The 15,307-nt window shown below is 44.5% G+C and overlaps 1 protein-coding gene across 2 annotated transcripts in view; it reads right to left on the reverse strand.

Annotated features, from left to right (window-relative positions):
- Positions 1-238: 238 nt before the first annotated feature.
- LOC106573504 (talin-2) overlaps positions 239-15,307 on the reverse strand; it is a 141,361-nt gene continuing 126,292 nt past the window's right edge. For both annotated transcript variants that reach the window (XM_082962666.1, XM_045697137.2), the window contains 14 exons: positions 14,201-14,347; positions 12,517-12,683; positions 12,057-12,240; positions 11,443-11,568; positions 9,952-10,068; positions 9,157-9,342; positions 8,195-8,302; positions 7,972-8,077; positions 6,469-6,593; positions 4,491-4,616; positions 4,333-4,395; positions 4,022-4,204; positions 3,789-3,914; positions 239-2,869 (listed from right to left, as the gene is read on the reverse strand). In XM_082962666.1, the coding sequence (XP_082818792.1) occupies positions 2,741-2,869; positions 3,789-3,914; positions 4,022-4,204; positions 4,333-4,395; positions 4,491-4,616; positions 6,469-6,593; positions 7,972-8,077; positions 8,195-8,302; positions 9,157-9,342; positions 9,952-10,068; positions 11,443-11,568; positions 12,057-12,240; positions 12,517-12,683; positions 14,201-14,347 (1,893 nt within the window). In that variant the 3' untranslated portion in view covers positions 239-2,740. The remainder of the gene's footprint in view (positions 2,870-3,788; positions 3,915-4,021; positions 4,205-4,332; positions 4,396-4,490; positions 4,617-6,468; positions 6,594-7,971; positions 8,078-8,194; positions 8,303-9,156; positions 9,343-9,951; positions 10,069-11,442; positions 11,569-12,056; positions 12,241-12,516; positions 12,684-14,200; positions 14,348-15,307) is intronic.

Raw genomic sequence — 15,307 nt, forward strand, 5'->3', positions numbered from 1 at the left:
TTGCAATGTAATGGCCATCCAGTACGACATCATAGTTCTCAGAACACCCAGTGACCCCAAACGCAGCATTGAAAAGACTAACAGGGACCTCTACTGGAAAGAATGTTGGTGAGCTGATAAAGTCTTTACTTTGCTATTCAATTCGACTTCCCTTTCAGGCAATTCAGGATTCCTGTTCAAGAATGAATGATACATACAGTTCATTAATCAGAATGACCAGTAACAAACTGGGCCATGCTTGTTTCAAAGTCTTTATTTTCAGTGAATATAAAAAATACCTTTGTGACCAGATAAATATTATACATACAGTATCAGTTCATATTAACTGTTGAAACAAATTCAGTCTGTTAAAGAAAGGACAACACCTACATTTGAATAACAGCTAGTCATTTTTCCTATTTCAGTTAATGCTTATAGACAAATTGCTTAGACAATATACATTATCTCAGGATAGTCATTACATTTATTGATAAAAACTCATTTATATTGGTTTAACAATTAAACAAGGAAGTTCATTAGTCCTATTTATAAGGATTACTTGTATGTTGAATGAATTTCAAGGCAGAGCAAATTCCCATCTTTAAGAGTTCAATAACTTGCCACATGCTCATGGAATGCAGTGGTATGTTCAATTTCATATATAGTCTCAAAACCTAAACGACCCATGGATGCACTTTATATACCAGCAGGGTTTACGGCAGGCAGATGGGCTACCAGCCAAGGCAATACATTGTGTTATGGCATAGGACTAAGTGGTAGTTAAAGACCTAGCGAGTTATGGTTAGACTAGACTCGCAGGGTTTCCCAAACTTGGTCCTCAAGGGGTGAACATTTTGGTTTTTACCCTAGGACTACACAGCTGAATAAAAAAAAATCAACTAATCATCAAGCTTTGAAAATTTGAATCAGCTGTGTAGCGTTAGCGGAAAAACCAAAATGTGCACCACTTGGGGTCCGAGGACCGAGTTTGGGAAAGGCTGGTAGGGACATGTTCTCATCCAGAAGGATGAGGCTTAGATACAGCCTTGAGCAATTGGTACAGCAGAATCAATTAAGGCACTAGTACACAATGCAGACCAGAGACTTACAACAAGGGTTTGAGGTGCTGGAGTGGAAGCAATACTAATGACCTTATACTACACCAATACTGTAATAACATAAATGAACTAGTTTCCTAGTCAGGACTGGACTGTATATAGTTTCATCACGTGTTAGATTTGACAAGAGCGTTAGTAGTAATCCTGAATGGTTGAACATGGAAGGCATTGCTTGCGCTGCTCAGTGCATAAGGTCATACCAGCCATCTCAGTGCTGTTTAAGAGTAAAAACACCATACACAGCTGCATATACAATTCCAATCAGTGCTGCACTCTCATCAATCTGATATAGTACATGGAGTGTTAATGTATTGCTATGATCATAGCCGAGAGTAACAATAGGAACATGAACACAAGAAGAAGCTCATCTTCCAAATTCAATGGAATCTGTAATAAGTATCAACACCACCAGCTGAAAAGGGCATGGCCAAACGGAGCATAGCATTGCTGTTGCGTGTGTATGGTGGAACTATCAACTCTGGCTACTGTCAATTAGACTGGAATTAAAACACAGAGACAAGAGAGAACAAACATGACAAAGAATGTAAACCGAGCCTCTTCGTGCAGGCAGCAGGCAGCCCAGAAAGAGTGTGAGAGGGGTGGGGGGAGAGAATACTAGTCTGACAAGCATTACAGATAGGATCGCACATAGACCCCAAGATTTAGCCCCTTAATGACCCTCTGCACGTGACTGCTCTCTGCTCCTTTAATATGAGTGACAGCTGAATGTCCAAAGGAGGGAGGCAGTGATCACCCTACTCACACACCAGGGATAATTATTACTTAGAGAAGTATTACTGTAAAAGGTATTATGATGCTGTAATAGATGTACTAGCGTCTGCTGTTGGCTTTACTATCCACTCAGACCAGACCCACTGACACTATGATTTTAGTGTGAAGGTGAAGTTCTATCACATTAAATACAGTATATAAAATTCAAACGTTTACCTATTCAACAGCAAATCCAAAGCTCACATTCATATACTAACATATTACAAATGCCCAATTATAAGCTACACTATTGGTTAGTAGCTTTATTGATGTGTATTAGTTATAATGGTGCATGCAGGCCAATGATGAAATGAAGCATTGGAGTACAGCAATACTTCAACCAACACTTAGAACGCTGTGTGAGGAACTTAAGCCATAGATCCCTATGTCAGCTGTGCTAGTTGGAGTGAGCTACCCATTTTTATTTTACATGGTTTAAACTACCTTCAACTGATTTACAGATGTATCCATGAAAGCTGAAAGTATTAATAATATTTGCCATTATTGGGTCCAATAATGTTCATTTAACTTTGATGTCCTTATTCATGTATCCTACCATAAAATCAGTAAGATAATCTGTCTCAATCTTCAGATTGCAAGTCCTAACCCTGCTAATACAGTACAGCTGTAGCCAGCTGGTCCTTATAAGTCATAATGTCAATATCATCCTCTGTGAAACACACACGCATCCACACACACGCACGCACGCATCTGAACACAGGCACTAGTTCCTCTCATAAAACAGGCCTGGCCCAAGTACGTTATACACTCCACCCGTAAGTGAGAGAGAAACAGCCAATCACAGGTGTCAGCTACATCTCTGTGTAACAGTAGGTTCCAATCTGATGTCCATCAACTTTCCTCCGGACCAATCATCTCTCATCCTCCCTCAGTTCAGTGGGCAGGAACTTGTACTGCTGCTGTCTGATCTGAGCCAGCTTTTTCCTGGCCTCCTCCAGCTCTCTCTCTTTCCTCAGCATCTCCTCCTGTGCTGCAATGATCTGAGGAGCGGAGGAAAGGGTTAAATATTAAATACATGCTTCAGTCTGCTCATCTTCAATCTGTCCTGTAACACGCAAACCCAACAGGTAATAAAATCGTCAAACCATTTCCTTGAGTCCCTTTAGTGTACACATGGACTTGATTGAGTTCTACAAAGGAAATATTTTCTTCAGAACACTTGGAATACTGCTCATACTCCATTTCACAGTAGGTTTCTTCAAAGCGGGTTATAGAAAACCTAGAATTAACATAACTGTTCTGTGGTAACTAGTGGAATGTCTTAAATTTAACTATGCAGTAAGTATCTATTTATTTTCTTAAGCAAGGAGCTCTTGTGGATTTGGGAGATGGCAGCGTGTGGGTTACGACTAGCTCACTTGAGAGAGACCCGCTTTGGGAAAGTGTCTCTGGAGGGGTGCTGGCTAGAAGCCCTTCAGTGTTATACACACCCATGCACGCACGCTCCCTCAGGCACACACATATATATGCACAAATGCATGCACAACATGATTTCTGGAAGACACTTAATCACCTTCCTCAGTTGAAAACAAAGCTTTCTAGGTAGAAGGGAGCCCTAGGCTAGGAAGTGGACATCCACTCTTCAATTACATATGGCTATGGATGAAAAGTGAGTGGATAACCAGAAGAATGTGAAAACTTTTCAAGGGACTTTTCAGGCAGCTGTGGATGCATGCGAAACCACAGATTTGAATCGCAGCTGTTGTTCTATTCAGTCATACTGTAGTGCCCTACCTCAATTTCAAAACCATTTAGTTAGAGAGGAAACATTTGCATGTGAAGGCAACAAAGCTGGGAACAGTTGAAGAGGTAGAGGTGGAAAATACACAAAGTAAAATTGAAGTGACACTTCAATGTGTCACTTACAGGGTATTCAGAATATAAACTCTAAAATCTCACCTGAGCAATGCCACCCACGAACCTGGTCTTGACCACCACACTGTGGTCATCAGCTTTGTCAAAGGCAGCTTTCTGAGCCGCCTTCACCAGGTTGTCTGATGCCCGCTTGACCGCGTTCCCAGCAGCCTTAGGGATACAGAACCCATGGTTAATGCCATCATAGTGTGTGGAGGCGAAGTCAGAGAAATAGCAGTGGAACCCAGTGGGCTGTGTTGTGTTTAGTAGGGCTATACCTGTAGTCTCCTCATGGCCTCGGAGTCCGGTTGAGCTTTGACCTTGCAGGCCACTAGGAGCTGGGCTGTGGAGGCTGCCACCTGCTTGGCTGAGGAGATGAGCTTCTCCTCACTGGCGTGGCCCTGGACTGAGGCATTGGCCGCCTCACACAGGTTACTGGTCGCTGCCGCCACCATCCTCGCCTACAGGGAATAGCAACCACACATCAGGGTACAGCCTCAGACAGAAACATTGATTCACCATGCACAGTTTCATGATCAAGTTCTGTTTTAATTGTACATGTAAAAACTAAACAATGATGGAAACTCACAGCAGATATGAGACCATGTGACCACTGGCCATCATCCACAGCATTAGCAAGGATGGATCCCACCTGGAGGGCAGAGAGAGAGACATTTCACAGACTTGTGTTTTTTGTTGCGGAGGTGACATTCAGACATTTATGATTCTGAAACAGTTGTAACTGACCTTGCCCTGTGCCACCAGCTCTCTCTGAGCTGCAGAAGCAGACTTCACCAGAGCACTAGTGGCTGCAGCTATGGACTTCGCTGCCTCCAGGATCTGCTCCTCAAAGTCCAGCGTCTCATCAGCTTGCTAAAAGCAAAAGCACACATTTAACCATGGAAATGCACTTAGGGCAATCTCTTGTGGCAATAAGACAAAACAAAAAACTCCATTGGTTGTTTTATGGCGCCATGTTGAGTTACTGGCCAATCACATCCACCAACACATTTCATAATGGGGAATGCTTCCACGGATCTTCAAAAACTGTTTGCTGTTGGAAAATCCAAACAAAACACTTTGCAAGATACAGAAGGACCTCTAAAAAGGGAAATAAATAATGTCACTCCTGTCTTAGTAGACTACATCAGTCAGTGACCACAGATCATGCCAGCAGCACCAACACACAAGGCACACGTGGCTGGAGACAGTGCGGGACACTGTAGGAATATGTTTGATATATAGTTGGACTGAATAACAACCTAATATATCAAACATATCAGACAGAGGCCTGCAGAGAAGGCTTCCAAGTCTACAACATCTCAAGAGAATGGAGGAAGAGTGAAGCATGCTGGGGCGGGAGATGCCCTTCTACAGGGTGGGAAGGAGGGGAGAGGGGGCACAGAGAGGAAAGTATGGAAGGAGGGAGTAGAAGGTGAACAGGAGTGGTTGTAAATAGTCACAGACACTACCTCGTCATTAGAGGAAACATAGTTCACACTGATTTAGATGTTTTATTCAGTGTTCCTTTCTGAAGTTGTACTATGGGCTTGATATTTTGAGGTCTAAGGTATTCTACACCTTCCGTAATATAGCAGTAAACCTCGTAAACCGTAGCTGGTAAGAGTGATTGTTTCATGATAGAAACAAAGACCTCAAAATCTCTGCCCTGCCTCTCTGCCTTGTGGAAGAAGAAGGCATGCACCATTGTTAACAGCTCACTAGAGGGCAGACAGATACTGACATCCAAAAGAAGCAAACCTCCCTACACCCCCCTCTCATAAACACTGTGCCCTGCTGAAGTCTGGACCTGAGACTGCAGGGCTATCAGGAAGTCTCTTATGAAAACAGGAGATTCTCCAGCCATGTTTATTACTGCACCCAAGAGCTAGAGAGGGGGACCAGGTCTGATCAACCAATGACACAAAACAAGAACACCACAGAGCACTACAGGAGAAGGAGGACGTGTATTGGGAGGATCGGAGGTTCAGTTCAATGTGCACACCATCACACACAAACAAACACACAAATGTATACAGCTCACACCTTACATACTTGCTGTTCAACTTTTGTAATCAAATTTCAGACAATGCATAAGTACTCACAGAGATAGTTTTGTTACAGTTTTTTTAAGATCAGTAAAGTTGGGTTGTGCAATACCACTCCATGAAGTGGGTGAACACCTTGGGCTGAGAAAGGCCCTTCTTATTTTAGTCTAAAAACAACGGAATGCTGTAATAAAACAAAGGAAATGGGTTCAACAAGGAGGATGACCTTTCCGTCAATAGGTTTCAGACAGATCATCAGAAATGTGTACTCATTCCAACATAAGCTTCAGGTCCCAGTAATGTAATTGTCTCCTGGCAACACGGCTCTACAGAATCTCTAGAAAAACACCAGATTGCTCCCCAGACAAAACCTTCTAACGGCCATAAATACATCAACATTCTGCAAGCTCACAGAACACACAAGTAGGCTGTCTGAGTCAGCATCGTTTTACAGGTGGGCTACAGTTCACATAATACTCTCATTTCCCCCTAACAAATCACAATCTCAGCTCTGAGATTGTAACAACTTACTGTACTTTAAAGTCAATGTAAACTTTTGTTATCTTTGGCCCAGGTAGCCTTCCTGAGTAGATAGGTGTGTTCTGTGGTGGAGGTCTGGTCTGAGAGGTGTGGAGAGAGGTGTTGGAGTTGGTTGAGAAGGGCACAGGTAGGCCTACCTTGGGCTTGGCTCTGGGTTTCAGCTGCTCCAGTTTCTTGGCTGCGGCTTCGATGGAGGCTGCCGCTCCCAGCAGCTCAGTCTCTGCGATGACAGTGGGGTCCTCGGGGTCCACCCATTCTGACCCTAAACCACACCACCGAGAGGTCATAACCACATTATACAAATCCTACAATACAGAAATACATTCCCAGTTAAGACAAAGCCAGTTCACTTATGCCCTGTCTACATAAATGCCACCGCACATAACAAAATCCACATCACACCAGTCAATTTACAACACACTAACACAACTCCACACACGCAGTGATAACGAGCATTATACCTCTGAACATACAAAGCCAACCAGATATACCTTTCAGGTTTTCCACTCTATGTTCTGTCTATAGTGATTCTAATGCCTCAAAGTTAAATACGGTTAAATAAGAGCTTGAAGAAATGTACTTTTAATGGATTATTGCCACTCTTTATAGGTTTTAAAGTGGCCATAAAACGGGACTATTTGGGAACAGCTTGGAAAAGCAGATGGAATGATGTTGTTGCAGATTATGTTAAACCCTGGGGAAATCTGTTCCGTCGCCCTTCCCCCCATTCTCCACCTCCCCTCTGTGCCTGTGTGAAAAGTGATCTGCAGGAACCAAACAGCCCCATCTCTCACTTACCTCCATCTGAGGCAGAATAGAGAGAGGGAAAAGAAGAAGCATTAGAGGTGAAATGGATAACCCCAGTGGGTCTTTGGCTGTACAATGGGATCCAATTCTCACACAAACACAATATTCTTATTTTTTATTGAACCTTTATTTTAACAGGGAAGACATATTGAAACCTAGATCTCTTTTACAAACGTGCCCTGTATATAAAACATAAATATACACATTATACCCTAACTACACTACCATTCAAAAGGGGTCACTAAGAAATGTCCTTGTTCTTGAAAGAAAAGGTCATTTTTTGTCCACCAAAATAACATCAAAATGATCAGAAATACCTTGTAGACATTGTTAATGTTGTAAATAACTATAGTAGCTGGAAACGGCTGATTTTTTAAATGGAATATCTACATAGGCGTACAGAGGCCCATTATCAGCAACCATCACTCCTGTGTTCCAATGGCATGTTGTGCTAGCTAATCCAAGTTTATCATTATAAAAGGCTAATTGATCATTAGAAAACCCAGGAGTGATGGTTGCTGATAATGGGCCTCTGTACACCTATGTAGATATTCCATGAAATAAATCTGTCATTTCCAGCAACAATAGTTTCCAGCGCATGCATGCGCGCGCACACGCACGCGCGCGCACACGCACACACAAATGTACATTGTTTGAATAAATAGCCAGAATGGTATGTCGTGTTTCTGCAGAATGCAGTAGTCTGGACGAACTATGCTCCTCTAGGTGAATGTGTGTGTGTGTGTGTGTGTGTGTGTGTGTGTGTGTGTGTGTGTGTGTGTGTGTGCATGTATGCAATTGTGTGTGTGTGGCAGCACTGTGTACGGTCTCACCCTTCATGGCCTCAGCTGTCTGAATGAGCTCTGTCACACATCCCGCCACACACTTGGAGTGTACCGCCAGCTGCTGCCTCTGGTCAGCCGTGGGCTTCTGGAGCACCTGGACACAAACAGAGACACAACCTACCTCATGGAGCCACATGCCATCAGGCCAAGCTAATAGAGGTTATGAGTCATAAGGTGTTGTCCGTGTGATGTATTGTATTCTCCATCTCACCAGCAGTACTTGCTCCAGCAGGTCGATGTATCCAGTGGTGCACTCTGACCCGTAGTGCAGGGCCTTGCTCCTCACGTCCTCACTCACCTCTGGATGACAGGCCGCTTGCTGGAAGAAGAAACAACAACTTAGAAAAGGAGACATTTGCTATGCCTAGTGATATGCTATGCCTAGTGATATTTTCAGCCTGGTAATATGCTCTGCTTAGTGATATGCTTTGCCTAGATGATATGCTCTGTCTAGTCAGTGAGTCAATGTCTAAAATATAGTGTGACCACTAGTCCAGTGATTCCCAACTCCAGTCCTCCAGTACCCCCAACAGTACAATTTTTTGTTGCAGCTCTGGACAAGCACACCTGATTCAACATTTCAACTAATCATTCAAGCCTTCAATGAGTTGAATCATGTGTGGTTGTCCGCTGCTACCACAGAGGGTACTCGAGAACTCGAGTTGGGAAACAGTACATTAGGATATACTATCCAGACCACAGAAGGCTGCTGAGGGGAGGACGGCTCATAATAATGGTCGGAACGGAGCAAATGGAATGGCATCAAACAACTGGAAACCATGTGTTTGATGTATTAAATACCATTCCACTGATTCCGCTCCAGTCATTACTACGAGCCCGTTCTCCCCAATTAAGGTACCACCAACCTCCTGTGATCCAGACTGTATGTTACTTAGAGCAGTATGAGCCAGTTTGTTAAGGTCTCCAAATACTTTTTGATCCTTCTTTCCTGGTCTTTTCACTGCTAGAAGTATTGTGATGTGCCTGAAGGACATCATGCCTAATGTTCAAGGCTGAGTGACATAGAACCATGAGTGAGTCACACCAGCCATCTGAATTAGCCCCTGCTGTCCTGCTCTCACATTTTCCTGGCAGAGCGGCATTATGGGACTGAATGCTGTGCTGTAGTGTCAGTGTGAGGCCTGAACTGGCAGGGTTGGGGTGGATTATCACCTTGCAGGTGGTCAGCATATCAGAGATGGCTTTGCGGCTCAGGTTGGCTGTGGCGATGACGTGCTCCTGCTGGGCAGAGTTGCCCGCTGCCACAGCCTTGGCTGTTGCTGTGGTGATGCCCTTTGTCATGCGGATGAACTCTTCCGGCGTGGTCGACTTCTCGGGGACGTCCTTGGACTGGAACACCTGTGCACACACACAGCATGACTAGCTGTGACTGCACTTACAGCCACTGAGGATGAACTACCTTGATGCACAGGTTTGTGCATTATTACTAAGGACAATAGTTTTTCCTGACGATATGACCTGACTAGAAAATACTCCTGGTGCTTATTGTTAGTCTTAAACAGTCAACAGTCAGCCCGAGGTGTTAACGACCACTGTTAGAGTAAATACGTAGGGTGGACAAATGTCCTAGTGTTATTGATGCTACTATAATTATGAGCTAAGTGGGCTGTGTTTGAATTGGATTTGCAACCTAGATAAAGCCTGTTGTGGTCCTGAGGGTACACTGATAAGGATTAGCAGTAAATCACAAGAAAAACAAGCTGACAAAAATGTCAGGGTCTCTTTCCCCCTGTGTGTGCTACAAAATCCCTTATAAGACCAATGAGAATACTGCAGGGCTTTGGGTAGGAGAGGAGAGGAGAAGAGGAGCAGCAAAGGTTGAATAGATATCAGAGTTTAAGTCAAGTAAAAAATTGTTTTTTAACGGTTAGGTACGGCATTCAATATACAGGCACACCTCCCTGGCTTTAACCAGCCTGGCAAGGGGAGTCTGTCAAGGAGTCTTACTGTCAACTCCTGTTTGATGCACTCAATGGTGGCCTCCAGTGCCCTTGTCCCGCGAGTAGCCTCATCCTCCACAGCCTTGACCGTCTTCAGCAGTGACGTCACATTGGTCACCATCACCTTCAGAGAGAGAGAGGGAATGTAGCAGTGGGATGACACTTACTAAACAAAGAGCCAGGCCAGCAGGTGGCGCCGTCTCCCCCCAGCACCAGAGACCAGACTGGGGTCTCGCAGTAGATCCAGCCCTGATAGAACACCAACAGTATGGACGGACAATACTATACATTTCAGACCACGAGGAAAAAAACCTTGAAGCAGAAACACAGACAAACTTGTTTTATAAGCAAGAACCCTACAACAAAACCTCAAACAGACCGTGTACAGCTTGTTTGTGAGGAGCAGATTGTGCCATGGAACGCTGAACATATTTCAACAACCCGAACAGAGCACTGAGGGGTTTGAGAGAGGGTCCCATTCGGAGGTCACCATATGTTGGAGGAATGAAAACAAGCTGTGAGTTTGAGCAGGTTACATGGGTGGCCCTAATTAGATTATAACTAGAGAGGAAAATAAGCCTAATGTAACAGTTAGAGTTGCATATGTATGGCTGAATAGTTGGAGGATAAGAGTGATTGAAGGGTGAGAAGGATTAGGGGCGTGTCTTAGAGAGGCAATGCTTTGGTTATGGTTATATGATGCTGGCTATACAGTCAACCTATAAATCCTTTGATCTGCTCCAAGTTATAACCAAGGACAGATATACTTAAAGCCCATACCTGGACTCGGGCTGTAAGGCCTGTGAACTATGAGGTCTCTGCACACTGTGAAACGATATGCTCCCAAGTCTGTTTAGTGTAATGTTCCCTTGGATATCCTCTATTAAAATTGAGAAAAAATGACTGTGGAGCTTATTTTGTGTTTCTGAAATGCTGGCCTATGTGTTGGTGGATCTGGAGGGAGAGTGTGAATAGAAAGGACAGGGCAGGTAGGTTTAGCTAGGCTTCAGTAAAGCCCCAATCAGTGGCTGTCTCGCCATAGTCTTGGAGATGAGGAGCCTCTCCAGTCCTACAGTCACAGTGGTGTTATCACAGATGGCTCAGAGCTCACACCCACTGTGACAAGCATGAGTCACACACACCTGATACCCATCTCAGTGACAGTGGCAAACACACACACACACACACACACACACACACACACACACACACACACACAAACATGCATCACACACAAACACACATCACACACATCACACACACGGTCAAACACGAACAGCGATAAGAAAGTGTCATATCCTGCTGGAAACCGGATCATTCGTAATGATTTGAGAACCTGCTGCAGTGACACACACAAGACAGCATATTGTATTAGATACTGTATCTATAGATAAGCATATCCCTGTACAGGAGCTACATTTATGCAAAACAAGGGCGGCTGAATAAACAAATTCAGTGTGGTATTCTCGATGTTAAAGATGTGTGTGTCTTATAGTACCTTGGCAGCACTCTTCAGCTGATACATGGACGGGTCATCCGCTGGCTTGCCTGCAGCACACTTGGTGGCACCGATGAGCTCAGCTAGAGCCTTGGCCACATCTCTCACCGCATTTATGAGAACCACCTGACAAGAGGGGGGGGGGGGGGGAAGAGAGAGAGAGAGAGAGAGAGAGAGAGAGAGAGAGAGAGAGAGAGAGAGAGAGAGAGAGAGAGAGAGAGAGAAACCTTAATACAACACAAGTACAGGTTTATCAGGCCTACCTCAGGGCAGGATTTAACAGAGCCTGGCCATATCATTTCTTCTTGGAACTATGATACTTTTGACAAAGTGAAGGGGAGAGATACAGCAGGAGGAAATGTATGTAAGAGGGCTCAGTTACAGAATGGCTAGACAGAATGACAAAAGAATATCAGAACAGTGCAGGTCTGTCAGGATGACCTTTATATAATACATGGGCATACAGGTTAAATTATGATTAGACTATTTAGAAGTATGTGATATAAATATGTTGAAAGATTTATTCGAAAAAAATGTTTAGTGTCTGAAGATTGTTGTAGTGTTACATTTATGTGTTGTCATTTCAATCCAACAGGGTGTGGTCAGTGTATTACCTGAGTCTCTGGGTCGTCAGAGCCCATGCTGGTGGCCCCCAGTTTGACCACATCAGTGAGCATGGTGATGGTGTTGGCTGAGGACTGGGCAGCCTGGGCCAATCTGTCCTGACTGGACGCTGCCCCAGACACCAGCCGCTTAGTGTCCTCCACCAGAGCCTTGGCTGTCTTCAGGATGCTCTCCCTGAAGAACCCCACACAAAATCTTGTCAAATACCCATTGGGAACAATAAAGATTTATTGAATACTCTATAGTCATACAGAAGCTGCAGTTTATGGGAAGAAATATTCCCTTTTCTCAAAAGAAAGCCATCTTGTATGAGGTCAAAGTCCATGCATTCTATTCTATTCCTTCACTGACCCATATTTGACCTGTGGCTTCTGTGGACTTAATATGTTTGTCCCAAGGTCATCTCCTCAACAGAACAGTGTTCACCTCACTACTCTGTCCTGGTCTCACCTGTGGTCTGCGAAGGACTCTTCGTTCTCAGGGTTGAGTGTTCCGGCCGAGGCGAACATGATGGTGGTGTCCAGGTCAGCGATGATGCCAGAGACAGTGCTGGCTGCTGTGATGCAGGCCTGAGTGCCTTTGTTACCTGCCTGCAGCGCAGACAGCACCATGGAAACCTACGACAGACAGACAGACAGACAGACAGACAGACAGACAGACAGACAGACAGACAGACAGACAGACAGACAGACAGACAGACAGACAGACAGACAGACAGACAGACAGACAGACAGACAGACAGACAGACAGACAGACAGACAGACAGACAGACAGACAGACAGACAGACAGACAGACAGACAGACAGACAGACAGACAGACAGACAGACAGACAGACAGACAGACAGACAGACAGACAGACAGACAGACAGACAGACAGACAGACAGACAGACAGACAGACAGACAGACAGACAGACAGACAGACAGACAGACAGACAGACAGACAGACAGACAGACAGACAGACAGACAGACAGACAGACAGACAGACAGACAGAGCAAAACACAACACAGGATTAATAACAGCACCTCCAGGTCTGTCTCAAAAAACATTCAAACACACAGCATGATCATAAACTAATCATACCCTCTGACCTTATTATGTTAAGAGAAAACGAAGGCGCTTAGGCATAACATCTGCGATTATCTGTGAATGACAACCACCACTCAGGATCCACGGCTTACAGTGCACGATTCACCATCACCAAATAACATGTTGGCAAAATCCTAATTTGATTTAAGCTTCCCATTTGCATTCAATTCAAGATGTGAATCAAGGTAATGGGAGGACCGACTGTGAGGCAATCTGAGAGAGCTGGACTGAGCAGGGAGCTGTTAGGGAGCTAGCAGAAGGAGAGCGAGGGGGAACCATGCATTAGCCTTGAGCCTGCTTCTGCACAAACAGGTTAAAACAATGAATCCGACGCTGCATCACACAGTGCTCCCTCTCCCTCCCAGTCCACACAGACACAGACAGAGAGACAGAGACAGACAGAGACAGACGTCTGCAGTCCCTCACAAACAAACGAAAAGCCATGAGAGACGCATTCAAATGAGGCATAGCAAGGTTCAGCTCCCCAGTCCTCAAAAGCATTAGGCCACAAATTATTCAAGTCTGATATGAGCCTTGAATCAAATCATGCAGTGGGCAAGGAGAAGAAATTCTAATGCCGACTCATTGAGAACCAGCTAGTTCTAGGGTCACAGAAGGGACAAATCGGTCTAATTTCACTATATAAGTACAATCAAGAGAACATGAACTAAAACACTGAACTGATATTAATCTTCACGGCTACTGTAGAGCACAAGTTGTTATTTTAACACAACACATAGAAAACATAACTCCAGTTTATTGACACCTACTGTAGGTCTGCTTGATTCACTCCCCCAGTTCTTCCCCCAGGAGAATAAGGGCTTTCAGGCACAGTGGAGAATGCTCCATTATAGCAAGCCATAATCCTCAGAGCCTATTCTCAGCTATTTCCCTGACACCAGAACGGCATTCATACCTCGACTCTTTCTTCAACTGATATATATATTTCTTTGCATTCAGATAATAACATTGCAGACTTTAAAGTTATCACAATTTACCTCAAGGTTTAAGAATTACACTATAACAGCCTTCTTTCCAGCCTACCTTCTCAGTGACGCCACGGGCACACTCGATGAGCTCCCTCTTGGAGAAGCTGTCAGTGGGGCTCATCTGCAGGGCCCCAGCCTTCTGAACCAGATAGATACATCCATGACCCAGCTCCTGGACCCGCGTCTTAATCTGGAAGCCCACCTGCAAGCACAGCCAGCCAGCCAGTCCATCAGTACCACAGAGTCATCTCAGAGAGCTGCCACCCACCCACTCACTCACTCCCTCCCGCCAGCCCTCCCTCCCTCCACACAGCAGACAATGCCTCTTATCAGGCTGCTGGGTAAACCTGATTCATGGGTGGGTGGTACTTCATTACTAGCATCACTATAGGCCTTTAGGCTTGGAGGGGTACAATGTCACTATGGTAACAAGGATTTCCAGCAGCCAGTTATGTAAAGGGCATTGATAAGAGTGTGTTGTTATTAGGCTATGTTTTCACACATACTGTCGTTAACGGTCCCCATCTCATAGCAGAGATGATCTTTAAACACCGACTATGTGGGTGCAGCTGAGACAGGGAGCCAGAGGTTTGAGATGTGAAAATATATTCTAGTTTGATTTCACATTATGGAGTACAGCCTCAAGGAAGATGCATCATATCAAAGAATGCCATCCACCCTGTGACATACAGTGCACTTAGAAAGTATTCAGACCTCTTGACTTTTTCCACATTTTGTTACGTTACAGCCTTATTCTAAAATGTATTCAATTGTTTTTATTCCCTCAATCTACACACAATACCCCATAATGACGAAGCGAAAAAAGGTTTCCTCCAGACGTAATGCTTGGCATTGAGGCCAAAGTGTTCAATCATGGTTTCAACAGATCAGAGAATCTTGTTTCTCATAGCCTAAGAGTCCTTTAGGTGGCTTTTGGCAAACTCCAAGTGGGTTGTCATGTGCCTTTTACTGAGGAGTGGCTTCTGTCTGGCCACTCTATCATAAAAGGCCTGATTGGTGGAGTACTGCAGAGATGGTTGTCCTTCTGGAAGGTTCTGTCAGAGTGGCCATCGGGTTCTTGGTCACCTCCCTGACCAAGGCCCTTCTCCACCGATTGCTCAGCTTGGCTGTTAGACATTTTTTGTAACCCTTCCCCAGACAC

The sequence above is a fragment of the Salmo salar genome, chromosome 16 (genome assembly GCF_965601325.2).
Source record: "Salmo salar chromosome 16, fSalSal1, whole genome shotgun sequence".
Lineage (NCBI taxonomy): Eukaryota > Metazoa > Chordata > Actinopteri > Salmoniformes > Salmonidae > Salmo > Salmo salar.